Below are 23,903 nucleotides of genomic sequence, written 5' to 3' on the forward strand. Positions count from 1 at the left end.
TGCCTTTACTCGCGTGCTAACATTAGCTGCGTACCGTGCCACAACCAACTCGAGAAATCAGGCGGAGCGTAGCCAACTAAGAATTCTTTACCCTAACCCCACAATGTATCCAATCATGGCCGGCCTCGGAATGCGAGTACAAGGTCATTTTCCGTTCGAATCCTTCGATCACTATTCTCATATTTTTGTCTTCTTCATATCCAATTCGTGTAAGCAGTCAATTTGATCCAACATGAGCACACTGCGATTGGCTTCTCGATCAGTCCTCCGTTCCCGACCCTTGGTGGCTCCCTGGAGGGGATCTTTCCGTGGTTATGCGGAAGTTCCTAGTGACAAGATCCGATTGAACTTGACTTTGCCTCACCAGGTCCGTATAACTGCCGATTGTGCCTTCTTGTCGTTTGTCACGGATAGTTTCTAATATTATTTATAGACCATTTATCAGGATGTTGACGTGTAAGTGAAGTTTGTAGATATGGATCATTATGGATATCTCAGTGCGGATTCGATGTCAGTCAGTAGTAATTGGAGCCATTGCATCATTCTGCGATGGTTACTTTGATAAACGTTCACGGACGAGAACGATTGATAGGTCCGTAAAGCGCGAAAATAGTAATCCGACAAAGGCTAGCATTCGAAGACGTCGACCAGATGATTCAATTTGTTATTTCGAATAGTTCTGATTGGAGTTTCATAGTGTTCAGGTCAACTTGCCAGCTACTACCGGTGACTTGGGTGTCTTGGCTAATCACGTTCCCACCGTTGAGCAGCTTAGACCCGGCGTCATAGATATTGTCGAGGAGAGTGGTTCCACCAAGCAGTTCTTCGGTGAGACAGCGTCTTTCAGCCGTTACTTAATCTTATCTAATATGCTGATAGTTTCCGGTGGATTTGCTGTTGTTCAGCCCGGTTCTCTACTTAGCATTAACGCCATTGAGGCCTACCCGGTCGAGGATTTCAGCGCCGAGGTGAGCGCAGTTTTCTGCAATTTGCTTTGCAAGCATTCTAACTATTGATATTTGCAGGCGGTTCGTGCTCAATTGGCTGAGGCGCAGAAGAATGCTACCAGCGGCAGTGAGATTGATCAGGTTGAGGCTAAAATCGAATTGGAGGTTTTGGAGGCTTTGGCTGCGGTTGCAAAATAATTAGAGTTCGGTTAGAAAACTGTCTTAGGAAATGAGCTGTATTTAAGAAGCACAAATTCTAATTGGCATGTTCGTGTTGTACTTTAATAAATGATGTTTCGCTCTCATGACTATTCACGTCTTCCACTCCATATTGCGTACGCTTTACATAACCTGGATTAGTTCGCATTGCTTCTACTACCCGAACGTCAAAAAGAGAATAATTGAAGGAAAGAATAATTTGTTTCTCTTGTGTCATTGGATACACATGGCAAAGTACACCTGAGACCAACTAGCTGGCTTCGAAGCGGATGAGATGTTGTACTAATGCCGCACTTACGGAGTAGGCAAGATAGTATGTTGGTGTATATCTTCGTGTCACGACGACGGACAGCTGGTGCAATAATCTGGTTAGATGTAAGCAGCTCGTACATAAAGTAGAGACGATGAACCGATCAGACGGGACTAAGACAGTTTTATTCCTCTACAGCTGCCGAGTTGTCATTTGAGCAAAGCAGATAAGCAGGAGAGACAAATTGGCCAGAAGATAGACAGAAGATAGACAAATCTACCTGTATAGATCACAAAATAATCCCAACGATTGCATGTGATTTTGGGACAACTTATTATAAATTCATTATCAATGAGTCCTCAGAAAAACTGAAAATATTACTGAATCAGCAAAGAATCCATTGCTCGTAGATCTATAAATTATGTCAACTCGATCCGGATCAAACCTCATCTGGCAGGATTTTTCATGTCTCTACCAATGGATATGGCCGAAGCTAAATGCGTCAATTCATAATTGACTAGTCCACATCCTGCACGATTACTCATAAATCGAACTGCGGGTAAGGGCTTGTAAGGAGAACAATACATCGCTCTAGCTACCATTATTTCCAGTTCCAATCCAGTTCCAGTCGAACCTTCTTATCAGTTGTCGATTCTAGAATCTTACACTTGGAGATCACGACAAGTTATAGGGTGTTCAATTACTTGTAAGTTGCTGCGTTACCGAGTCCGGAGACGCAAGCAATTAGGTGACGTCATCAGTCCGCTCTCTCTGTTCGCCGCGCAGCTGGCGAGACCATACCTGTAATAAGTAGGAGGAAGCTTATGCGTAATTTGGACAACACATGGTATCCAGTTGTCCTATTTTGAGTTAATTAGTATCTAGTCACCAGCGCTACGTGGAGTTCAACTGAACGATCTATCGTTGCTTCAAAGTCGCTATGGTTCACGAAAGCGCGTCAAGGTCTGGATCAAGGTCGCCGGTATTTATTAAGGTTGATCCACAGAAATTAATCCCAAGTGAAGGAGCAATAAGAACAGCTAAGCTTCGTTCGAATTCTGTTGATTATACGGAATCTCAGACAATTCAAGAGCAAAGCGATGACCTTCTCGGGAATATCGACAATAAAAGCCAATGGGATCCTACTTCTTGGCACACGAAGCCAATTGTGCAAGATGTTTTATATTCCAGTATGGAAGATGTGGAAAAGGTTTACTTAATCGCAATTTTCTCTCATAGACAGGACGATAATACTGACAGGCACTTTGAACAGGCCCTAGAGAAATTGGAGGCTCTGCCTCCTCTTGTCAGCCCCTACGAGGTATTTTCTGACTTGCTATGTAAATGATTGTTCCGGCCTCTGATACTTGGGCTGTCATTCTAGATTAATAATCTTCAAGAAAAACTGCGTGACGCGGCTCTGGGGAAAGCATTCGTTCTACAAGGAGGCGATTGTGCAGAGCTTTTCGACTACTGCTCCCAGGTATAAAACATCTATATTGCTTTTCATTTTCAGCTGCTAAGTCACTAAATTTTAACATTCTGTAGGAGCGTATTGAGTCAAAAATGAAAATTCTCCTTCAAATGTCTCTCGTCTTGATTTGGGGTATGGTGATTGCAGTGCCTGGCACATATATTCTTACTGAAATGCTCTATGTAGGTACCAAGCTGCCGCTTGTGCGTATAGGGCGCATAGCTGGGCAGTTTGCAAAGTACGAGCTTTACGTCTCTCGCGCTTGTCTCGGTACTCTAACAATATTCATATTCAGGCCACGCTCCAAGCTACATGAGGAGGTAGACGGAAAGGTTATCCCGTCCTTTAGGTGAGCAACTATGAATATAGTGTGCTGAGGGTCGTGGAAATGCTAATTGTTCCTGTTAATCAGAGGTGATAATATAAATGGATTTGATATGTCTGAGAGAAGTCCCGATCCTTCTCGACTAGTGAGGTATGCTTTAGCAAGACTTATATCAATATGTCCTGTGATTACGTATTCAGGTCGATGATTTTAGTGCCTACTTCCATTCGGCAGCATCGCTCAATTTTATTCGGAGTTCGCTATCTTCGGGATTTGCGGATCTTCACAAACCTTTTGATTGGTCATTGTCTCATGTTCAGTCAAGCGAAGTGAAGGCACGATACAGAGCCGTTGTGGACGCTATCACGGAAGGCTTGTCCTTTATGAAAACAGTCGGCGCGGACAAGTCGTCTACGTTAGAATCGATTGACTTTTATACGTCACATGAGGGCCTAATGCTGGAGTTTGAACAGTGCTTAACTAGAAAGCTACGGGATCCAAGGGACGGGGAGAGCAAATGGTACAACACTTCTGCCCATTTTTTGTGGATTGGAGACCGCACACGGCAATCAAACGGCGCTCATGTAGAATATTTCCGCGGAATTATGAACCCAATAGGAGTCAAAGTTGGGCCATCCATGACAGTTGACGAATTAGTCGCAATTTTGGACATCCTAGATCCAGATTGTATAGCTGGTAAAGTAACTCTCATTACCCGATATGGGGCTGGAAATATTTCGAAAGCTCTACCACCTCATATTGCGGCAGTGAAGAGAACGAAGCATAAGGTCGTCTGGTACGTGGCATCTAATTTTGAGAACGAAAATCATGGTTATCGGGCATTCTAATATTTACGCAGGATGTCAGATCCATGTCACGGAAACACTAAAGCGTCAACTTCTGGTTTGAAAACGAGAGATTTCGAAGACATAATGAACGAATTAGCTCTGGCATTGCAAATACACAAAGACAACCACTCCCAGCTCAATGGCGTCCACCTTGAACTAACAGGAGATGCAGTCACGGAATGTATTGGTACGCTCCAAATTGGTTCGATTTCTTGTTCCGTTAGTTAATAAAACCGATATAGGAGGTTCTGCTCGGTTGACTGATGAAGATCTGCAAATAAGATACGATACCGTATGCGATCCACGACTAAGTGAGAGCCAATGTAAGTGTCCTGTAAAGATAACAGCCAGAAACTGTTTAACTGGCATGTAGCTCTTGACGTTGCTTTCCTAATTGCTGATTGGTGCAAGAAAGGAAAGATGTTGTCCATTGCTGAACATTCGCCGTCTTGAATTGCAGTCACACAAATTGATGAGTGATAGTAGCAGTGCTAGATTGCGTCTGATAACAGGTCCCAAATTACTCTTGTCATATTCTATTGTGGAATCTATATGAAATATTATACATTTCACATACACATAGTTCATTGCATTTTACAATTATGCTACATCATTATGAATTGGGACATCCATAACTGCCCTGTAATGTATATGACGACTAGTTGGAAATGCGGTCAGAATATCGGATATATCGCCCCACCACAACGATCCGAACTGTCGATACCATGCAATTGTTCTAGATATCCCAACTTCAAATCTAGTTTTTTGTGACCAACCCAGAGACTTCAGTCGCGACGCATCTATAGCATACCTTCGATCATTGAAAGGTCTATCATTTGTATGCTCTATGTGTTGATCGAACTCTCCCTCGCGATATCCAAATTCCATTAAAAGCAAAACGCATAATTCACGATTTGACACTTCATCAGTCGTTCCTATATTATAAATCTGGCCAATTGTTCCCTTGTGAAGGATTGTATCTAGCGCATCCACTGCATCGCCCGCGAACAGATATCTCCGGCTATTACTGCCATCTCCGTGGATTAAACATTTGCGACTATTCGCCAACAAACAAATGAACTTCGGAATAATTTTTTCTGGAAACTGATGGGGACCGTAAACATTATTGCATCTGACTATTATCACCGGAAGTTTGAAACTCCTGTAGTACGCATTTACCAACATATCAGCGGCTGCTTTAGTTGCTGCATAGGGGTTGGTAGGAGCTAATATCGCCGACTCCAAAAGGTCTGTATCTTCTTCCAGCACTTCTCCGTAAACTTCATCAGTTGAAACATGTATAAATCGAGTGATCTTCCCATACGATTTAGCAGCCTCCAGTAGTACATGCGTGCCGTAGACGTTCACGGAAGTGAACTCGTACGAATCACCACCGAAGGATAGGTCGACATGACTCATTGCTGCCAAATGCATGATTGTGTCGATCTTCTGCTCTCGGAGTACCACTTCGACTTCACCAGGGTTGGTGATATCGCCCTTCACAAACCTGAAATTGCGGCAGTTCGCGTGGACGTATGCGATATTATTAAATGATGCACAATAGTCAAGTTTGTCGAAACATATTACGTTGTAAGCAGGATATTGTAATGCCAGATGACGAACCAACCAAGAAGCTCTGGCGTCATTAGACAAGCATATCGACGTCACGGTCTTAGTTGGACAACTTACATAAAACCAGCACCTCCAGTAATTAGAATGTTGTTGATCGTAGGAACTCTGGTGAATTTTGTAGTACCAATAAACACAGTAGATTGCTGCCATGGACTGTCGTTATCGGCGCGACTACTTGGTCCGTTGTGAGCAGTCATGGCGTACTTTATGCTCTCAGAATGTGCTCTAGACCTGCGCCATAGTAAGTATAGACTGCAATGTATATGGCTACGCCAACTATAGGGCAGTATGGATTATCTATATGTCAGATAGGCGCAAGGTGACAGACAGAGTGCTTGTGCAGCCTAACAGCCGTGCCGGCGACTAAGCAGGCCCGCCACACTATCTGTTCGCAGGGCTAAACTCAAACGAACGTGCGGCTCAACATAAAACTCTACTCGAAATGCCTACCAGAACTGAATAAACGCCATACATAGATGTATTAATGGCTTAAATGGATGATTTTGTGAATTATTTGACGCTATCATCTGATTTATGATTTTAAGATGTATAAGTTTAAGGCAACTTGGCCGAGTTGGTCTAAGGCGTTCGACTCAAGAGTTTAATCTCTTTCACGACAAATCGTGGTTTCGAATCTCGAAAGGGGCGTGAGTTCGAATCTCACAGTTGTCAAAACTATTTTTTTACTGTCCCTATTTCTCGTCAGGGCTACGTAATGCATGATGTAGTTGATTTCATTGTCTATAGTTATTGATTTTATTGTTATGGCTGATTATTTTGTTGGCCGTCAGTAGATGAGTTGTGCCGCTTACGGCTCCAAATGATGGAGCCACTTGGGATGGATCTTCGCTCGATGCACTGGGGATTTCTTGTCCCAATCGCGAACTCGAGCAGCAAACCCTTTTGTTAACGGTTTCCTTATTAAATAGTTGTGCCTCACTGGGCCTCATATATAACGGTGTACGAAACACGATCTTACAATACCGAAGATATTACGAATTTGTTTTTGGGCTCTATTAAGTTACATAAAAGGATAATTTTCAGTGGTATGAGTTGTATGGTATGCCGCCGGCTCTACTGTCCGTGGTATGTGTATACACCCCATCTCAATAATAATATATTCTGTCTGAACGCATGCGCTCGATTGATTTTAATGGCGATATGATCGTGTTAGATGACAATGTACACCTACTTGTCGAGCTGGAGTTGCAAGTGTTTGGTGAACTTCCTTGAGCTCTCGCTGCGTCCTCTATCAGATTCATCTAAGCACTACCAACTTTGCGTATAATTGGAAATGAGTTATACTTGATATATTCAAATGGCTATGGATCTATTCCATATCTGTATAGCTTTTTGGTTGATAGTGTCGACACGGTTGCAATTGTTGAGAGTCAACCAAGCGATGCGTTAGCAGATTATATATTGAAACTTATATTGGATATGGTTATTTCAGATATGACTAACGAGTTCTCGACTCTGTCTAGAATGATCCGTATTGTTACTTAATCTACAATGAGTGAAGAGGCTGCGGTGAAAGTGTTGACGAATTTGCACACTGATCGGTCGACCAAACTGTTCGACGACGATGACAGTACTAGCGAGTTATCAGTTATTGACGGGGAAGAAATAGTGGAGGAAGGCGAAGAAAGTGTTGGGGGGGATCGAACAAACAAATCACATTCCACGTCGGAGTTTGGCGACGGCAGTGGCGAAGATATGGATCTTGACAGCCAGGAGACAGAGGAGGAGGACATCCGTCGATTAACGCGAAGCTCAAGCGACGACGCAAAAGGAGTTGATTCAGGCAGCGATCATGATGTTGAAGACACAAATGAAAAGGCCGAAACAGTCAGCAAAGATTCATTTACGTACTCCAAACCATCGCAACCGGCGAAGAGCAGTAAACGGTCTATCGAATATTTTGATCCGGAATTGTACGGTCTGCGGCGTAGTGTATGATTCTAATAGATAGTTTAATTTTGTCACGCAAGTGTTCATACTTACTTCTTTGACAGAGTCGTTCCCACACAGCTCCAGAACGGTTTGTCGAAGTATGTTTATAGAATTTCGACTCCCTTTCGCAGTATTCTAATTCATTGTGAAGGTCGACAACGCCGACGATAGTGATGGATTCCAAACGAATTCTCGGAGGACTAAGGCGGCCAAATTGTCGAAAGGTGATTAGTTGTGTTCTCCTTTGTCTATATATGTATCTAACTTACTTGCTAGTATCAGAATTATCACGAGTTCCATCTCAGTCTTCTGATAGTGATGACTACGAGCAATCGATTCGGTCTCATAATAAGAGGCGGAAATACAAGAATGATAGCAGTAGAAGTATCAGTTCCGAGATGCGCTTCTCCACTCGCAACAATAAAGTGATGAACTACAATGAAGACGAGATGGACGATTTCGATCTGAGCGATGATGAGGACATTTATGTTGTCACCAAGTCCTCTAAGCAGTCTACTGTTGACAACTATGTTGATGGCGGTACTTTGCAATTCACTGTTTTTTTACGGTGTCCGAGTTATAGCTAATATCTGTCCAGATGAGCAAGCCATTGATCTTGTGTTGGACCACAGGAACATGAGCGATGATAGTGGAGATGATCCTTACAAGGACCTAGAGTACTACGTAAGATGTGAATCTTTCAGTTACTATTATTCGGGAGTGCTGACATGACCAGATTAAATGGCAAGGACAATCGCATTTACACAACACATGGGAAAGTTATGAGGATCTTACTGGTCTACGTGGTAGTAAGCGAGTTGACAATTATGTTCGTCAATATGTCATTTTAGATGCACAGATTCGTGCGGACCCATCGACTACGCAAGAGGACATAGAGGCGATGGATTTAGAAAGAGAACGACTTCGTGACAATTACGAAGAATACAATACGGTTGATCGCGTTGTTTCGTCAGAACGAGTGAACATGAATGGTAGCAGTCAGTTACGCTATCTCGTGAAATGTAATTATTTGGCAGTGACATTATATTCCTTAATAAACTAACGACGAGATGTAGGGAAACGACTCTACTATGACGATTGTACATGGGAAATTGCGGAAGATATTGCGAAGATAGCGAGACGCGCCGTTGATCAGTTCTTGTCTAGATCAAGTTCTAAATTATTGCCGTCTCATAGTGTCAATTATGGTGCTCGGAGGCCGCGGTTCGAGAAACTGACAGAGCAACCAACATATGTCAAAAATGGAGAACTCAGGGACTTTCAATTAACTGGCGTCAACTGGATGGCATTTTTGTGGTCTAGAAATGAAAACGGTATATTAGCTGATGAAGTGAGTTACCACGCTGATCTGGTTGGGAAACAATGAAGTTAACAGAATCTAGATGGGACTGGGCAAGACTATTCAAACAGTCGCCTTCTTGTCATGGCTCGTGTATGCTCGAAAGCAACATGGCCCGTTCCTCGTTGTTGTACCACTGTCCACTGTTCCATCTTGGCAGGAAACGCTTGACTTATGGGCGCCAGATCTGAATTACATTGTTTATCTCGGAAATACTCAAGCTAGAAGTATGATACGGGCGTATGAATTCTATGTGGATGGCAACAGCAAAAAGCCTAAATTCAACATACTTCTCACCACGTACGAGTATATACTGAAGGATAGATCCGAGCTGGGTAGCATTAAATGGAGATATCTGGCCGTTGATGAAGCTCACAGGTTAAAGAATTCCACATCTGCATTGTACGAATCCCTTCAGGAGTTTAGGGTTGACAATCGACTCCTTATTACTGGAACTCCTCTACAAAATAATATCCGAGAATTGGCCGCACTTATCGACTTTTTGATGCCAGGAAAGGTGCATATTGACCAAGAAATTGATTTCGAAACGCCTGGTGCCAATCAGGAGATGTATATTCGTGATCTGCATGAAAGACTGAAGCCATTTATCTTGAGACGACTGAAAAAGGATGTGGAGAAGTCCTTACCTTCCAAATCGGAGCGGATTTTGCGAGTCGAGCTATCCGATATGCAGACAGAGTACTACAAGAACATAATATCACGGAATTACACCGCGCTGAATGCCGGAGCGACAGGCGGATCCCAGCTGAGTTTATTAAATATCATGATGGAACTGAAGAAAGCGAGTAATCATCCCTACTTGTTTCCTAATGCTGAAAACAACTTTTTGCAGAGTAATGAAGGAGCGCCTACGCGTGATGTTATTTTTCGAGGAATGATTATGAATAGTGGTAAAATGGTGTTGCTAGACAAGCTTCTGGGTCGATTAAGACGGGATGGTCACAGAGTCTTAATCTTCAGTCAGATGGTCCGCATGCTAGATATCTTGGGAGATTATTTAACCCATCGCGGATTGCCATTCCAGCGGCTAGATGGAACCGTTCCAGCTCCTACAAGGAGGATTGCGATTGACCATTTTAATGCCCCTGGCAGTCCAGATTTCGTATTCCTATTGAGTACAAGGGCTGGCGGGTTAGGTATCAATTTAATGACGGCCGACACAGTGATAATTTTTGATTCCGACTGGAATCCACAAGCAGATTTGCAGGCGATGGCGCGCGCTCATAGAATTGGTCAGAAGTCGCATGTCATGGTGTACAGATTTGTATCTAAAGATACAGTTGAAGAAGAGGTTCTGGAGCGAGCACGCCGAAAAATGATTCTCGAATATGCTATCATCTCGTTAGGAATAACCGATACCAGTGGTGCTTCTAAGCGCTCTGAACCTACTGGCAAAGAACTCAGCGCAATTCTGAAGGTATCTATCCGTTAATTAATAATTACACAATTGCAGGCTAAAATAAATCACATAGTTTGGTGCGGGGAATATGTTCAAGGCAAACGAAAATCAGAAGAAGCTTGAGAACATGAACTTAGACGATATTCTGGAGCATGCAGAAGATCATATTACGACTCCAGATTTAGGAGAATCGCACCTTGGTGGTGAGGAATTTTTGAAGCAGTTTGAAGTTACCGATTATAAGGCAGATGTTAGTTGGGACGATATCATTCCTGCATCGGAGCTACAGCGAATTAAAGAAGAGGAACAGAAGCGTAAGAACGACGAGTTCCTTCAGGAGCAGATTAAGATGAATAGTCGTCGCAAAGTACCTATGAAGCAACTCTCAAATAATAACGACGACTCGGAAGACAGCGCTGTGCAGAGGGAAAATCGGCGCAACGAAAGGGCACTAAAGCGAAACCAGGAAACTGATGAGGCCGGCGATCCTAATTCACTGTCTGAACGCGACATTCGTACTATCTACAAGTCAATTCTTCGCTATGGCGATCTCCGCGAGCGCTGGGATAGAATTGTCGCAGATGGGTCATTTTCGAACAAAGATCCCGAACGTATCAAACAGACCTATGATGAACTGCTCGCTCTAAGTAAGGAAGCCGTCTCGCAGGAAGAGGCAAAGCGGCTTGATCAACAACAGCAAAATCAAGATCAATCTCAGAAGAAGGTTCGGAAAGCGATTTTGTTTGAATACAGGGGTATCAAGAACTTAAATGCAGAGCTGATTATTCAGCGACCACTGGATATGAAGGTACTATATGACGCGATTTCTGAAGAGGATCCATACAGCTTCAAGCTTACAGGGCATGTTAAGTCGGTCCATGGATGGAACTGTCCGTGGACTATTAATGAAGACAATATGCTTCTGGTGGGCGTACGGAAGTATGGCTATGGAGGGTGGACTAGTATTCGTGATGATCCGACGTTGCCAATGGGTGACAAGTTTTTCCTAGAGGAGCACCGTATCGAAAAGAAAGAAGAGCGAGTCAAGGAGGATAAATCGGGCCCCAAGATGCCAGGTCCAGTCCATTTAGGTAGGAGAGTGGAGTATCTCATTAGCTTACTGCGCGAAGCTTCCGATGGCGGTGACCAGGAGAATAAGGACGTTAGACGAAGGAAAAGAAATCCAGCAGGACGACAGCCCAAGTCTGGGTCGGCTTCTGCTTCGCCCGCTCCAACGATCTTGAAGGTCAAGTCTGAATCTTCATCGTCATCGAAGCCGACAGACTCAGTTCCTCAAGAGCGATCTGCTAGCTCATCTGGAGTTGTTGCAAATGTAAAACGTAAAGAGCGCCATTTTAAGAAGTCTGCATCTCCGAAAGTTGTTCGCCGGCCCATTCCTGCTGATGAAGTTACCAGTGATTACTCCAGCATGGATGAAGCTTCTTGCAAGGAAATGCTTCATCCTGTCCGTCAAAGCTTACGCCGCTTAAAGCAAGGCAGTGGCGGCCTTGATCGAAGCGAGTGGGCTGTGATTCTGAAGCGGGAGTTGACCGCGGTCGGGGACTTCATTCAGCGCAAGGTATCTTCAGTCCGTTCCGATGAGCAAGAAAAATTGCGAAAGCATTTATGGTAAGTTATCACTCCAGTGGGAATATATTGTATTGCATTGTGTTGTATCTGACTTGTGTTCTGGCTAGGGTCTTCGCAAGTTATTTTTGGCCGGCACGAGTTCCTTCGAAGAAACTATCCGACATGTATAATAAGATTAGGCAGCACGCAGAGCAAAATGGCAAATAAGCATAGAACTGCTTGTGATGTTATTATGTTACATATAATGTCTTTTTGGGATTATGGAGTACTATAAATTTTGTCGTTTGAACTATTGCATTTTTGTGCCGTTAAAATGTTTGCTCTGTGTTGTTGATTAGTAATTTTATCACATATGCCTGTTACATGTTGATCTACTATTTTGCAGTTATTCAGATGAGGGCTCGGTCTGTTACTTAATTTTGGCAATTAATGCTGGCTTATTATTAATGATAAGATGCTGAGAACAATATCATAATCATGCAGTCGATACCAGCGCAGCGTGTGGCTGACAGAAGCTGTTCGCATATTTAGCTCGACAATTTTATTATTCTGTCACAATTTTATGTGTCAGTTTACCACAAGCCAAGTCATTAACCATGTAGATTAGCTAGTATTTCTTCGAAATTAGGTTCATGAGGTTTTGTGCATTAGCCACATTCTGGAGATTCGCCACTCTCCACGTCGCTCCCCTAATTAAGCCCCCCCTTGCAGTACTACTCCCTCAGTATTGTAAGGTCTTGGACAGATCCGACTTGGTGGGGGTTCTTCGCTGCGGAGATAGTTCGGATTGCCGAGAGCATATAGGTTGCCTCTCGTTGATTCCCACCAAATTGCGTATAGCGAATAACTACAGCTCAGTCTTATTTTCATTTGAAAATATTAGAGACCGAGAAACAATGACTGGCCCGGCTAAGATCACCTCCAAGACTGGAGTTGAGGAGTTCCTCTCCAAATACGATGACTTCCTCTTCGACTGTGATGGTCTGTTCGCTCATACGTCTCCTGTATTAATTTTATGATGTATATGAACTCAATTCACATATTTTATAGGCGTCCTTTGGCAAGGCGATGTTCTTCTTCCACATGTCAAAGAAACATTGAATCTTTTGAGAGAGAGAGGTAAGTCCACTTGACTGTGTGTGGCACGTAAGTGTTGCAGCCATTAATTCCGAGAGATAGGCAAGCGACTTATATTTGTGACCAACAATTCTACGAAGTCCCGCAAGGCGTACACTAAGAAATTTGCCAAGCTCGGCATTGAAGTGACTCCTGTAGGTTATTTTGTTATGGAACTCTGACGATGGGGCTAACATCATACTGGTATAGGAGGAGATATTTGGGTCAGCATACTCAGCGGCAGTGTATCTGAAGAAAGTTGTCAAGTTCCCGGCAGACAAGAAGGTGTTGGTGCTCGGAGAGTCCGGTATCGAGGAGGAGCTCGCAAGCGAAGGAATTCAATTTGTTGGCGGTACCGACCCGGCATTGCGACGCGACATAAAACCGGAAGATTATGACGAAATTGTCCCAGATCCTAGTATTGGATGTGTTTTGAGCGGATTAGATTTGCATATCAACTACCTGAAGCTCTCGATGGCCCTTGCCAATCTTCAAGTGCCAGAGACCCTGTTTTTGGCTACGAATATTGATTCGACATATCCTACTCACGGCAAGCTATTCCCTGGTGCTGGCACCATATGCGCGCCGTTGGTCCTCGCATCGAAGCGTCAGCCAATCTCGCTTGGTAAACCGTCAAAGGCAATGATGGACTGCGTGAAGGCAAAATTCGAGTTTGTCCCTGCGCGAACCTGCATGGTTGGCGACAGGTTAGACACCGATATCCGGTTTGGCCAGGATGGTGGTCTCGGCACCTTGTTCGTGCTTACCGGAGTTAATACGGAGAGCGACATTTTGGCCGAGAATGCGGAAACAGTTCCCAAGCATTACATGACCAAGCTCGGAGATATTTTTGAGCTTTTGAATTAACATATCTACTGTGTAACGTATGAACGAAAGTAGTATAGACTTTTCATCTTCTTGGGTATTAGATATACGGTATACGGGCTACTGGTTTAGTCTGTACGGTGTTGACGTAGAGTTGGTATAGAGCCTCTGGATATTATTAGCGGGGAGAAATATAGCAGTCAGATGATTTTTGCTTTATTCAAGACCAATCGGCTCCTAGTAGTACATATTTGTACTTGCATCGTGTTTATAGCTGCACATGTAGACCAAAATTACTCTGTAAACACTGCATCAAATTAGTTGGCATCAGTGATGCATCCTCGGCTCGCGTCAGTGACGTTCCTAGCGTCCGTTGTCAGCACCACTGCTATAATAGACACTAATGTTCATGGAAAAGTACTTACTTTGCGTACTTGTATAATGTTCCCTGGTTATATCGGAGAGGAGGTGGAACAAAGTTCTTCCGTCGTTGCGCAATGACATCGTCAGGAACAAGCCAGTCTATAATGTTACGATCCGAGTCAATGACAATCTCGTCACCATCTTCAACCAGAGCAATGGGACCACCATCCTGAGCCTCGGGTACAATGTGACCGATCAAAAAACCATGAGACCCGCCACTTATAATCGTTAGTAATAGCCTGGGACTGAACTGCAATTCTGGCCTACCTGAATCGACCGTCAGTCAACAAAGCGACATCCTTTCCAAGACCCGCACCCATAAGAGCGCTCGAAGGCTTTAACATCTCGGGCATACCAGGTCCACCCTTGGGTCCCTCGTATCTGATAATGACAACAGTTTTCTCTCCCTTCTTAATTTCCTCCCGTTCAAGAGCAGCGATGAAAAGATCCTCGGCGTCGAAGACTCGAGCTTTCCCTTTAAAGACAGTACCCTCCTTTCCGGTGATCTTGCCGACAGATCCACCTGGTGCCAGCTTTCCCTTCAATATTTGCAAGTGACCAGTCTAGGAGACATTAGAAAGAAATGAAAATACGAATTCGGAAGCTTACCTTCTTGATAGGGTTAGAAAATGGCATAAAGATCTGCTGGTCCGCTGGAAGATCACGGAAATTGGAAACGTTGTCCGCCAAAGTCTTACCAGTGACAGTCATTTGAGTACCATCAATAAGACCCTCCTTGATTAAGAACTTCAAGACAGCTACGGCATGGTTAGCATATAAATAGAACTACGAAAAGGTACGGAACTTACATGGTGTGCCACCAAGCTTGAGCAGATCAGCCATGACGTACTTTCCACTAGGCTTGAAATCAGCAAGCATAGGAGTTCTGTCGCTGACGGCCTGGAAGTCATCCAAAGTAAGTTCGACACCAACAGAGTGTGCGACAGCAATCAAATGAAGTACTGCGTTGGTAGAACCGCCGGTGATAGTAACGTAAACCATAGCATTCTCGAAAGCCTGACGAGTCATGATGTCCTTGGGCCGAAGATCGAGACGGAGCAGGTTCTTTATTGCCTCTCCAACATCAATGCATTCCTGCTGCTTCTCGGGACTTTCTGCAGGAAAAGAGGAAGACCCTGGAAGAGTCATACCCATGGTCTCTGCAGCGGACGCCATGGTGTTCGCAGTATACATGCCACCGCAAGCTCCAGCACCTGGGCAAGCGTGTCGAACAATATCAGCACGCGTAGGCTCATCGATAGTCTTTGTAATATATTGGCCATAGGCCTGAAAAGCGGAAATAACATCGATATCGGTGTCAGGCATACAGGAAGCTCTGCCAGCCTTAATCGTCCCACCGTATAACATGATTGACGGTCTGTTGACTCGGCCCATGGCCATAAGAACACCGGGCATATTCTTGTCGCAACCAGGGATGGAAATGTTTGCGTCATAGTGCTGAGCAAACATGACAGTCTCGACGGAATCAGCAATGAGATCACGCGACTGTAGCGAGTATCTCATACCACTTGTTCCCATCGAAATACCGTCACTGAGCAGGATAGTAGTGTAAGAACCTGATGACGAACACAATCAACCTATACTAAATCCTGCACTCACCTAACACCGATGGTATTGAACTGCAGACCTTTAAGACCAGCCTTTTCGACGCCTTCTTTAACACGGAAGTTTAGATCCAACAAATGCATATTGCAAGGATTTCCAGAGTACCATGCACTGCGATCAAATCAGTCTCTGGAATACCTCTAAACACAATGCTCTTTGCAGTACCTTGCAATTCCAACCTGCGCCTTAGAGAAATCCTCGTCAGTAAATCCAGTGGCATACACTATTGTAACAATTATTAGAACCTCAATTGTTTGAGCCCAAGACGGCTAGATACATACGCATAGCTTGCGAGGCACCCTGTGACTTGGGCTGAGTGATTTCTGCGCTATACTTATTTAACGCAATTTTATCAGATAGTCGCAGAGAACTCGAGCTGAACGGTCGCCTAATATTTACAAGTATTAGTTTTTGTCGTGTCTGACTACCTGTATCTCTCATACCTGTACCGAATAATTGTACGCCTGAAGCGCTGAATATTTGAATTGCTTATTCTATTGCACAAATACGTCATATTTGAACACGCTAGTATATCAACAGCCTATCGCTGCTGATATTTTGTAATGTGTAATTGACTATCTGTATGACACACAAATTTTCTCAGGTCCCTGTTAAGGTGACATTTAGCCGTGATTGGTAGGCCGACAGCGAGCCGCACAGAATGAGTCAGGCGCCAGCCGGCTCTCAACTGGACGGAGCCCCAGGTCGCCCCACGTTTAGGTCGCAACGAACCAGTGCTGGAGAATGATGTATCATACATCGGTTCCAAATGACCTCGAAGCCGGACACCCTACTTTCTATTTAGGTGTTACATAAATCTATGCAAATGCGATAATCAGATAATCATTAAGCAACCATACAGAGCTCTGGTATAGGAAAATTAACTATTTGTATACTCAGTACAAAGAGGACGTTTACGGCAGCCAAGATACTGCTCTAAAAGCACATGCCACGAGGAAAGCTCGTGCCGACCAGAGGAAGTGCCGGCAAGACGCAGATACTGGCCAAATAGAATCCTATGAAATGACTAATGTGTGATCTGGCCGCCTTGTGATTCCCATGACAATCGCTTTGAACCATCAGCTACTATGAGCGAAGTCATGTTTGATATACCCCATTCTAAAAAGCTTTGGAAATCTGAAATAGATGATCTTTATTGCTCTCATGTACATACAAGAGTTTACGGATTGACTCTGAACTCGTCCGTAGGCAGTAACTTCCCAATAAAAGAGTAGACATTTATATAATGAGACAGCATGGACTGGGTACATAAGAATGCGGCATGCTTTAATACTGACAGATGAATTGACGATAAGACTGTTCATGTCAGACCCAGGGGATGTCCGAACAACGGCTATGATTCCAGATACAATAAACTCAATCCGTAAGCACGAAGCTGTTAAGTCGGTTCATTGATGGTTGATAATATGTGCCTATGGCTTGAAGTATGTTGTCGAATAGTGAAATCTAGCACCTTTACAATACTTGAACATTGTTCTAAAGAGAAGTACATGATTGAGTTGCATTCCGAATTCCGAGGTCCCTATAATATAGTTACCGAACTACAGGAGTATTCAATACAGGTAAGTGCACAGAGTTAGCTTGTAGAAAGCGTCTAAGGATATGTAATCTGAATCGCGCTAAGAAGTAACTTAGTCGCGGTGGAAAGCAATTTGATATCTCAGAGTTGGCCTGTTCGCAACCTTAAACACAACTTCGACCGCCTGCACTAAATCATCACCACTGTTGGCTTTATACAAATCTTTAATACGGATAATCATATCTATAATCGTAATCATATACAATCCTTTCAATAAGTCACATTGGAAGGTGTGCTCAGAAATGGCTCGTCATTCAAAGCGAAAGTAAGTTCAGCGCATTTCGTCATGTGTTTGGCACATTCATTTTCCTTCACGATCTAACTGGATTCTGAGCACAGTACAGCGTCATCATTTTTTACGTCGTACGAACGTTCATTATTGTCGCACTATGGCCGGCAAAAACGGCGCTTAACAAGCGATTCATTCCGGCAATTCGACGCGTGCAATTTATGTCTAATGACTGCGCGAGATCCAGTAGCATGTCCCGACAAGGGCCATATATTTTGCAAAGAGTGTATTGTAGAGAATCTACTCTCTCAGAGAAATGAGATCAAGCAAATGAACTTGGAAATTGCACAGAAACATGAGCTGGAATTGAAGCTGCAAGCCGAGGAAGAAGAGAAAGCTCTACAACGCGAAATCAAAGAATTCGAATTGCTACAACATGGATTGGAGGGGAGTGACCAAAGTGCACTACCTGAATTGGTAATCCGGACAGGCTCACGTAGGTCCGTGGAATCAGGAAATAGCAAACGGAAGCTTGAACTTGATCCTGACGAGCTGGATCGGATATCGAAGGAGTCAAAGGATAAGATAAAAAAAATATTACGCGAAGAAGAAAAGGAGTCATCAAAGCCCAAGCTACCGGCATTTTGGGTGCCGTCTCTTACGCCGTCAGTGGACAAGAAGGCGCCCGAGGCTCCAAAACTCGACGCGCTCTGTCCCGTGTCCGATCCGGACGATCCTCATACTCTGTCGCTGAAGAGTCTACTTGCGGTGCATTTCGATGGCAGATCAGGCTCGCGGTCGAATTCGACGAGTTCAAATCGTGATGGTCGAGCGTGTCCTTCATGTGAGAAAGCGTTTGGATCAGTACTAGACGCCTACCGTAAGTTACAATGCCAGTGTATTTGCCAGGTTACATTCGCTAACAGATGCCATGACAGTAACAAAACCATGCGGCCATGTAATATGCAAGGCATGCTACGAGAAAGTGATGAAGCCCAAATATTCTGGAGAAAGACTTATATGCTATGTGTGTGAGGAAGATCTCTCAGAACAACCGGCCAGATCTTCGCGCAGTAAGAAAGATACTGAACGGGCGAGGGGAATTATATTTTTAGCACGAGAAGGTACCGGATTTGCTGGAGGTGGAAACGCAGTTGTAGAAAAGGCCGGGGTAGCATTTCAAGCTTGACTTGATACCTGTTTTCCGTAGAAAACTATGCGTTCCATACAACCAAACCATTTTTCAATCCGAATCATACGTGGAATCATATTAAAACGCCAGAATATTACACAGACTACGTCAGTTCTCTTCAAGGCTAAGACTCGCAAATTTTGCATTCAGCCGCTTAATAATATTCTCCAGTGAAGCTTTTGTCTTGTTAACGATTCGTGCCCTGGAAATGTTAGCATTTCGAAGTTGGTAAGATTCGGAAAGCTTACTCGTTCTCTAATAGTTCTGTCAAACTATCGAGCTTGTCTCTGTACAGTCCAGTGACCAAAGTTTTACGCCTCGCGCTCAATCCTGTATCTCGGTCCCTCACGCTGTCCATAACGGAGATAAGCTTCTGTGACTGCGTTGTTGCCTATACACGGTTGATAAATAGATACTTCATGGGCCACAAGTGCAAAATAATACTTACGTTCCTACTCCTATAAATAAGTCCTCGGGGATCTTCCAGAGCGAGGCGTACACGATGAAGCTCCCGCATCCATTTCCTCTCGGATTCACTGATTGGTAATGCTTGAGACTCGATCAACTTTCTGTATAGCTTGTCGGCGCGTTCGTTGAGCTCCGTTTGTCGTGTAATTACTTTCTGTACATTTTTGGACATCTCTTCCTGCTGCGAGGATGCCAGCCTGCCTTGGATCTCAGCCAATCTGCTAAGATGCCGATGCATTTCTGCTCGTTGTTCAACAAGTCTGCAGATAATTAGTGGCCATCTCCAAAACAACAAGTAACTGACTACCTTCTCTGAATTGTATGTCCTGCAAAATAAATTTCGTGAACTTCGGGATGGAGTAGCTCGACTAAGTCACCTAGGAATTGAAGGGTCCGTTCTGACACTTGAAGACGCTCCGTAAGCGAAAAGTCCAGTAGCGCTTTCTTCCGCGATAGCTTCGATTCGACCGTACTTCCGCGTCGAAGCTTCTCAATATCAACTGACAGAGGATTCATAAGAGGCTCGTATGTGACGGGACAAGAGATAGACAAATTTTCTGTTGATGATAAAATGGAAAGAGCGGAGTTCTCATCTGACTTTGATGAAATGATTGTGTCCCCTTGCGCGGCGTGCTCAAATACGTCCATTCCGGATGAAGTCAGAGAGATCAATATATCTCCTGAGAATATATCTCTCAAAATTCCCGTTCCTAGTAATCTATTTTTAGACCTAATGAATAGTCAGCTAATACATACCATGTACAATATTATAAATAAGCCTACAAAATACTGGTTTTGTAAAGTGAATTGGTGTAAGTTCTCGGCATATTTGCCAGTTGTTGTCGTAATGACGAGTCCCTTGCGCTAGACAGTGCATCAACTAACTGCCTCTTCCATTTGCTGAAATCCAGTTGGACAAGCCTGTGAGCATCGACAACCAGCAAATAATCCTTTTCTGCAGTTCCGGAGACGAACCGTAACGGAAATTGCTGGTCTTCGTGATCTGCAGTGGAGCCGCAATCTAGTGCAATGCTCTCCCAGAGTAGCAGGGAAAGCTCATCCACCTTGGCTTGCTCGCCGTCCTGATCAATGAATGCAGCGTAAGACGACGATACCCACAAAACACCAACTGGATTGTCTTGGATAAGGATATTAACACGTCCTACTCCAAACACCGTAACCAAAATTGCTATATCTTCTATCTCCATACTAATGATATCGCACGCCATGCCGGCCTTGTATAGCAACTTAGGATACGGTTGGACTGAAACCGGTCCTTGTACTCGGACTTTAAATTTATTCGTATCCGGACGATCAAATACGACAAGATCAACTATGTCACCAAATTTATTTGTCCGTGGTACCATGCCTACTGATTTGGATATGTCGTTAGATTGCACTGCAACATCGCCTATCCAGTTGAGTTGCTGCCGCCTTCTGAATCTCTCAATTTTTGAGATGTATGGATCTACATCGCGATCCTCCGCTAACGCCCATTCCAGCAACATCTGTACCGATTGCCGTTCCATGGCGCTATACTTTCATTAGTAAATGCAAACTGCGGACTAAACAATTTCGCACACCATTGTCGAGGGATAAATGGGCATAATACGCATATATCCCCGTCCCCCCCTAAAACGTACAGAGCCATTTCCCCTAATCCTTGGTCCTTCACTCCGAAACACATAGATACTGGCTCCATTCCAACACAATCTGTTAGACCGAACGAAAAATTTTGAGATAAATTCTGTGTGAAATCAAAAATTTGCTCTGGCTCTTCATAACTATAGACAAGATCAAACATCCTCCAAGCTCATTAGACGAAGTCATAACACATAGTTAGAATAAGCCACTAACCTGATTATCCTATCTGATGAAAGAACGACCAAACATGAATCATCCTTTGCCAACGGGTGCCACAATGTCTTCAGAATGGAGACATCTCCATCCCGATATGCCGTTCCCAGACTGCGGTGGCTTCGTACCACTGTTAGTGGATTTCGTCAAATATATGAGAGTAGCATACTAGGGCATACCGAACATGAAGCTTTGTCTCGGATCTCTTCGAAAATCCCGGCAGTGGTAGTGCACAGACAATAATATTGTGATCTCCGACAATTGCGATATATGTTCCAGAACTGTTTATCTGCAGCCTCCTCACGCTAAAATCAAGACCAGTAATATTCAGTGTCTATTATAGTTAACGAGTTAACCGTCAGCAATTGCAACGCCAACAACTAGGAATTAGTCTCAATAGCCTTACTTTGTAATATCGCCAGTGATTTCCAACTTCTCGGATTTTCCCGAAATCAGCGCATCTTATCTGCCCCTGTACCGCTAAAAAAATTTCCGTCCCCCTAACAGCCATTATGTCTAGAGCATTCGAATCAGACTCGCTATATCCTGTAAATTGGACATTTTTTTCTGAATCTATTAACCGTGCGATTGATGAGACCCTCTCAAACTTATCTGGCAGATCGTTCTGTGAATTGATCTCCGAAAATATCGGGTGATCTGATATAATATTTAATTTCGAGCTCTTTGTGAAAAGCATTTCTATTATCTGCTCCCAAGATCAGCCCAGATAGCATGAAACCAGAATTTCTTGGGGGAACGAAGTTCGAGATGGACAAAGGGCGTTGTGATTAGATCACAAATAGCTGGTGAGTGACACACAAGAATTTATATTTGAACTTCCCAATATGAGCAGGTAGGTGAGTGCGCGAACTGCTGCATGTGAATGTTACGCCGAGAGTTCTATTACTGGTATTATTTACAGATACAATCATAGCAAATTCATTCTAAACATTTTTGCTAGCGCTCCTTAACAATACTACCCATATCCAAACAACACCGAAATGCCATTTTATTTGAAAGTTGCAGAATTGCATACTATGTATTTATTTTTCAAACTATGATACACTTGGTGTTGAGGCACTATCCTTTTCACCCAAAGACGATAAAAAGTTTACCAATGCAGGGTCTAAGCCTTCAAGCCCGCTCAGTGCTTGGGCCTTGTCCTCTGATGGCTTTGTATCGGAGAGAGGCTTATATACCGGTTCAGGAACGACTATCTTATCCTCTTCATCGACCGGCTTACTTGAGTCGTCGGAATTGGCATGGTCGTGGTTGGTATCGTCATTAGACGGTTCCGATATGTTGCCCAGAATCATATCACTAACATCTTTCTGAAGATCTATGGCCTTCTGTTTCTTCTCCTCCAGTACACCGTGCTGGCATGTCTCACTCTCCAGAGCTGCTTTGTTAACTGAGACCAATGATTGCAGTTGCCGAATAAGTTCCTGCCTTGACTTGAGCATATCCTCTGAAGCCTTCAATGCTGAATTGACAGACATTAAAACTTTCTCTATTTGTGATGCATATTCCATAGGAGCCGGCAGGGCATCAGCTTCCGTAACTGCCGAGTAGAGTTTGTTCGCACTAGAGACTGCTTCACCTAGAGTATTTACTTTAGAGTTGACATCGCTATGAGCTGTAGCCAATTTTGACAACTCCAATGGCAGCCCGAGACTAAAAGACATTCCCTGACCAATCCGCCTTCCCCCACTAATCTGTTTAGGCTTCTTTTTATCTGCATCTGTGCATGGTATGTCAGCGTATTGCTAGCGCAACAAAAGTAGTGGTTGCGGCTTACCGTCCAGTCTGGTCTCGATATCTTTCAAAACATCATCCGAAAATACAATCCTCTGTCTCCAAACGTCAACCACTCGACGTATTTTTCCCTGTAGATCTGCATTACATTGACGATACGCATTTTCTAGAGCTCCGGCGATCGACTGTAATTATCTGTTAATATCGAATAACCAAATTTTGATTGGTTCAGTAGCATACAGGTGAGAACGCTTTCAAAAACTCTTCTCTCTTTCTGGCACGAGATTGCTGTACCACTTCGTTCGCTAAATACACGAGACCAAGCTTTCTATGAGCAGGTGCTAAAATAAGATATAATATTAGATGATTAATCATCGCATTACGAGTCACAAAGCTTACCATCATTGAGCGCCTTGGCCCAAGTCTTTACGGTTTGATCGGCGTATCTGCGATGAAACAGCACCTTCAGAGATACGTCAGAAATAATTACAATAGCACACATGAATGGTTAATGGGGTACCTTACCCACTGGGCTATGTTGACTATAGCCTCCTGAGTCTCATTGATGCTGGAGAGCTTACTGATGACTACGTCCTCTGAATATGACATCCTCCCTTCCCTTGTAATTCTTTCGGTATAAATTCCAATTGATCAGCAAGATATTAATCACCGTCTATCCCTCCATTGAATGTTAATTGGAATTCTAGGAGCCTGTGAAATGTGAGAAGTTATGATATGAGAGCGTACCCCGTTGACATCATGCTTGTAATGCGCATGCGAAGTCATGGCCTTCC

General features: G+C 43.7%; 9 protein-coding genes and 1 non-coding gene across 10 annotated transcripts; 6 read left to right on the top strand and 4 right to left on the bottom strand.

The window, feature by feature from the left end:
* The first annotated feature begins 158 nt into the window (after positions 1 to 158).
* On the top strand, positions 159 to 1,248 carry V1508DRAFT_421037 (epsilon subunit of F1F0-ATP synthase). Its single transcript, XM_066940827.1, has 5 exons — positions 159 to 367; positions 434 to 456; positions 698 to 828; positions 880 to 968; positions 1,026 to 1,248. The coding sequence occupies exons 1-5, from the start codon at positions 233 to 235 to the stop codon at positions 1,143 to 1,145; spliced, it is 498 nt and encodes a 165-aa protein (XP_066794632.1). The 5' UTR covers positions 159 to 232; the 3' UTR covers positions 1,146 to 1,248.
* A 710-nt stretch (positions 1,249 to 1,958) lies between these two features.
* Positions 1,959 to 4,669, top strand: V1508DRAFT_421042 (DAHP synthetase). The gene is made up of 11 exons (XM_066940828.1): positions 1,959 to 2,626; positions 2,690 to 2,737; positions 2,801 to 2,899; positions 2,965 to 3,022; positions 3,077 to 3,128; positions 3,186 to 3,239; positions 3,303 to 3,365; positions 3,430 to 4,011; positions 4,075 to 4,250; positions 4,306 to 4,386; positions 4,437 to 4,669. Exons 1-11 carry the CDS (start codon positions 2,357 to 2,359, stop codon positions 4,514 to 4,516), a joined length of 1,563 nt encoding a protein of 520 aa, XP_066794633.1. The 5' UTR covers positions 1,959 to 2,356; the 3' UTR covers positions 4,517 to 4,669.
* Positions 4,233 to 6,039, bottom strand: V1508DRAFT_440582 (uncharacterized protein). Its single transcript, XM_066942267.1, has 2 exons — positions 5,753 to 6,039; positions 4,233 to 5,699 (listed from the first exon to the last, which is right to left on the bottom strand). The coding sequence occupies exons 1-2, from the start codon at positions 5,890 to 5,892 to the stop codon at positions 4,664 to 4,666; spliced, it is 1,176 nt and encodes a 391-aa protein (XP_066794634.1). The 5' UTR covers positions 5,893 to 6,039; the 3' UTR covers positions 4,233 to 4,663.
* A 215-nt stretch (positions 6,040 to 6,254) lies between these two features.
* On the top strand, positions 6,255 to 6,367 carry V1508DRAFT_t69. The gene has a single exon. It is a non-coding gene; the product is annotated as a tRNA-Leu (tRNA).
* Positions 6,368 to 8,046: 1,679 nt separating this feature from the next.
* V1508DRAFT_357359 (SNF2 family N-terminal domain-containing protein) lies at positions 8,047 to 12,225 on the top strand (the record flags this gene model as incomplete). The annotated part of the gene is made up of 7 exons (XM_066937025.1): positions 8,047 to 8,188; positions 8,247 to 8,332; positions 8,385 to 8,670; positions 8,725 to 8,999; positions 9,052 to 10,446; positions 10,502 to 12,057; positions 12,126 to 12,225. 7 exons carry the CDS (start codon positions 8,047 to 8,049, stop codon positions 12,223 to 12,225), a joined length of 3,840 nt encoding a protein of 1,279 aa, XP_066794635.1.
* Positions 12,226 to 12,594: 369 nt separating this feature from the next.
* Positions 12,595 to 14,178, top strand: V1508DRAFT_421052 (HAD-like domain-containing protein). The gene is made up of 4 exons (XM_066940829.1): positions 12,595 to 12,999; positions 13,069 to 13,137; positions 13,198 to 13,289; positions 13,345 to 14,178. The coding sequence occupies exons 1-4, from the start codon at positions 12,651 to 12,653 to the stop codon at positions 13,999 to 14,001; spliced, it is 1,167 nt and encodes a 388-aa protein (XP_066794636.1). The 5' UTR covers positions 12,595 to 12,650; the 3' UTR covers positions 14,002 to 14,178.
* V1508DRAFT_421053 (dihydroxy-acid/6-phosphogluconate dehydratase) lies at positions 14,126 to 16,696 on the bottom strand. The gene is made up of 9 exons (XM_066940830.1): positions 16,452 to 16,696; positions 16,290 to 16,396; positions 16,174 to 16,231; positions 16,003 to 16,119; positions 15,192 to 15,934; positions 14,992 to 15,140; positions 14,650 to 14,945; positions 14,385 to 14,600; positions 14,126 to 14,322 (listed from the first exon to the last, which is right to left on the bottom strand). The coding sequence occupies exons 1-9, from the start codon at positions 16,520 to 16,522 to the stop codon at positions 14,277 to 14,279; spliced, it is 1,803 nt and encodes a 600-aa protein (XP_066794637.1). The 5' UTR covers positions 16,523 to 16,696; the 3' UTR covers positions 14,126 to 14,276.
* Positions 16,697 to 18,167: 1,471 nt separating this feature from the next.
* On the top strand, positions 18,168 to 19,026 carry V1508DRAFT_357284 (uncharacterized protein; the record flags this gene model as incomplete). The annotated part of the gene is made up of 2 exons (XM_066937023.1): positions 18,168 to 18,717; positions 18,776 to 19,026. 2 exons carry the CDS (start codon positions 18,168 to 18,170, stop codon positions 19,024 to 19,026), a joined length of 801 nt encoding a protein of 266 aa, XP_066794638.1.
* Positions 18,813 to 22,153, bottom strand: V1508DRAFT_462955 (uncharacterized protein). The gene is made up of 9 exons (XM_066942852.1): positions 21,761 to 22,153; positions 21,534 to 21,688; positions 21,355 to 21,474; positions 21,081 to 21,302; positions 20,281 to 21,030; positions 19,805 to 20,227; positions 19,478 to 19,757; positions 19,278 to 19,420; positions 18,813 to 19,231 (listed from the first exon to the last, which is right to left on the bottom strand). Exons 1-9 carry the CDS (start codon positions 22,049 to 22,051, stop codon positions 19,138 to 19,140), a joined length of 2,478 nt encoding a protein of 825 aa, XP_066794639.1. The 5' UTR covers positions 22,052 to 22,153; the 3' UTR covers positions 18,813 to 19,137.
* Positions 22,154 to 22,233: 80 nt separating this feature from the next.
* Positions 22,234 to 23,882, bottom strand: V1508DRAFT_421062 (RNA polymerase II-binding domain-containing protein). The gene is made up of 5 exons (XM_066940831.1): positions 23,635 to 23,882; positions 23,509 to 23,572; positions 23,350 to 23,450; positions 23,153 to 23,294; positions 22,234 to 23,095 (listed from the first exon to the last, which is right to left on the bottom strand). Exons 1-5 carry the CDS (start codon positions 23,716 to 23,718, stop codon positions 22,410 to 22,412), a joined length of 1,077 nt encoding a protein of 358 aa, XP_066794640.1. The 5' UTR covers positions 23,719 to 23,882; the 3' UTR covers positions 22,234 to 22,409.
* Positions 23,883 to 23,903: the final 21 nt, after the last annotated feature.

The sequence above is a fragment of the Lipomyces doorenjongii genome, assembly GCF_038497915.1.
Source record: "Lipomyces doorenjongii strain NRRL Y-27504 unplaced genomic scaffold V1508scaffold_41, whole genome shotgun sequence".
In the NCBI taxonomy this organism is placed as follows: domain Eukaryota; kingdom Fungi; phylum Ascomycota; class Lipomycetes; order Lipomycetales; family Lipomycetaceae; genus Lipomyces; species Lipomyces doorenjongii.

Excerpts from the sequence above, each read along its gene's own strand:
- V1508DRAFT_421037 (XM_066940827.1), top strand. The coding sequence starts at position 233 with ATGAGCACACTGCGATTGGCTTCTCGATCAGTCCTCCGTTCCCGACCC. Across the intron at positions 368-433 it reads ACTTGACTTTGCCTCACCAG|ACCATTTATCAGGATGTTGA; the intron begins GTCCGTATAACT and ends TATTATTTATAG. Across the intron at positions 457-697 it reads ATTTATCAGGATGTTGACGT|TGTTCAGGTCAACTTGCCAG; the intron begins GTAAGTGAAGTT and ends GGAGTTTCATAG.
- V1508DRAFT_421042 (XM_066940828.1), top strand. The coding sequence starts at position 2,357 with ATGGTTCACGAAAGCGCGTCAAGGTCTGGATCAAGGTCGCCGGTATTT. Across the intron at positions 3,023-3,076 it reads GTCTCTCGTCTTGATTTGGG|GTACCAAGCTGCCGCTTGTG; the intron begins GTATGGTGATTG and ends TGCTCTATGTAG. Across the intron at positions 3,366-3,429 it reads GATCCTTCTCGACTAGTGAG|TGCCTACTTCCATTCGGCAG; the intron begins GTATGCTTTAGC and ends CGATGATTTTAG.
- V1508DRAFT_440582 (XM_066942267.1), bottom strand. The coding sequence starts at position 5,892 with ATGACTGCTCACAACGGACCAAGTAGTCGCGCCGATAACGACAGTCCA. Across the intron at positions 5,700-5,752 it reads ACTGGAGGTGCTGGTTTTAT|AGCTTCTTGGTTGGTTCGTC; the intron begins GTAAGTTGTCCA and ends TAATGACGCCAG.
- V1508DRAFT_421052 (XM_066940829.1), top strand. The coding sequence starts at position 12,651 with ATGAGGTTTTGTGCATTAGCCACATTCTGGAGATTCGCCACTCTCCAC. Across the intron at positions 13,000-13,068 it reads CTTCCTCTTCGACTGTGATG|GCGTCCTTTGGCAAGGCGAT; the intron begins GTCTGTTCGCTC and ends CATATTTTATAG. Across the intron at positions 13,290-13,344 it reads TCGGCATTGAAGTGACTCCT|GAGGAGATATTTGGGTCAGC; the intron begins GTAGGTTATTTT and ends ATACTGGTATAG.
- V1508DRAFT_421053 (XM_066940830.1), bottom strand. The coding sequence starts at position 16,522 with ATGACGTATTTGTGCAATAGAATAAGCAATTCAAATATTCAGCGCTTC. Across the intron at positions 16,397-16,451 it reads CGTACAATTATTCGGTACAG|GCGACCGTTCAGCTCGAGTT; the intron begins GTATGAGAGATA and ends TGTAAATATTAG. Across the intron at positions 15,141-15,191 it reads CAAGCTTGGTGGCACACCAT|CTGTCTTGAAGTTCTTAATC; the intron begins GTAAGTTCCGTA and ends ACCATGCCGTAG.
- V1508DRAFT_462955 (XM_066942852.1), bottom strand. The coding sequence starts at position 22,051 with ATGCTTTTCACAAAGAGCTCGAAATTAAATATTATATCAGATCACCCG. Across the intron at positions 21,031-21,080 it reads CCATTTATCCCTCGACAATG|CGCCATGGAACGGCAATCGG; the intron begins GTGTGCGAAATT and ends ATGAAAGTATAG. Across the intron at positions 19,232-19,277 it reads ACAGAACTATTAGAGAACGA|GGCACGAATCGTTAACAAGA; the intron begins GTAAGCTTTCCG and ends TAACATTTCCAG.
- V1508DRAFT_421062 (XM_066940831.1), bottom strand. The coding sequence starts at position 23,718 with ATGTCATATTCAGAGGACGTAGTCATCAGTAAGCTCTCCAGCATCAAT. Across the intron at positions 23,451-23,508 it reads GGCCAAGGCGCTCAATGATG|CACCTGCTCATAGAAAGCTT; the intron begins GTAAGCTTTGTG and ends ATCTTATTTTAG. Across the intron at positions 23,295-23,349 it reads TTTTGAAAGCGTTCTCACCT|TCGATCGCCGGAGCTCTAGA; the intron begins GTATGCTACTGA and ends AGATAATTACAG.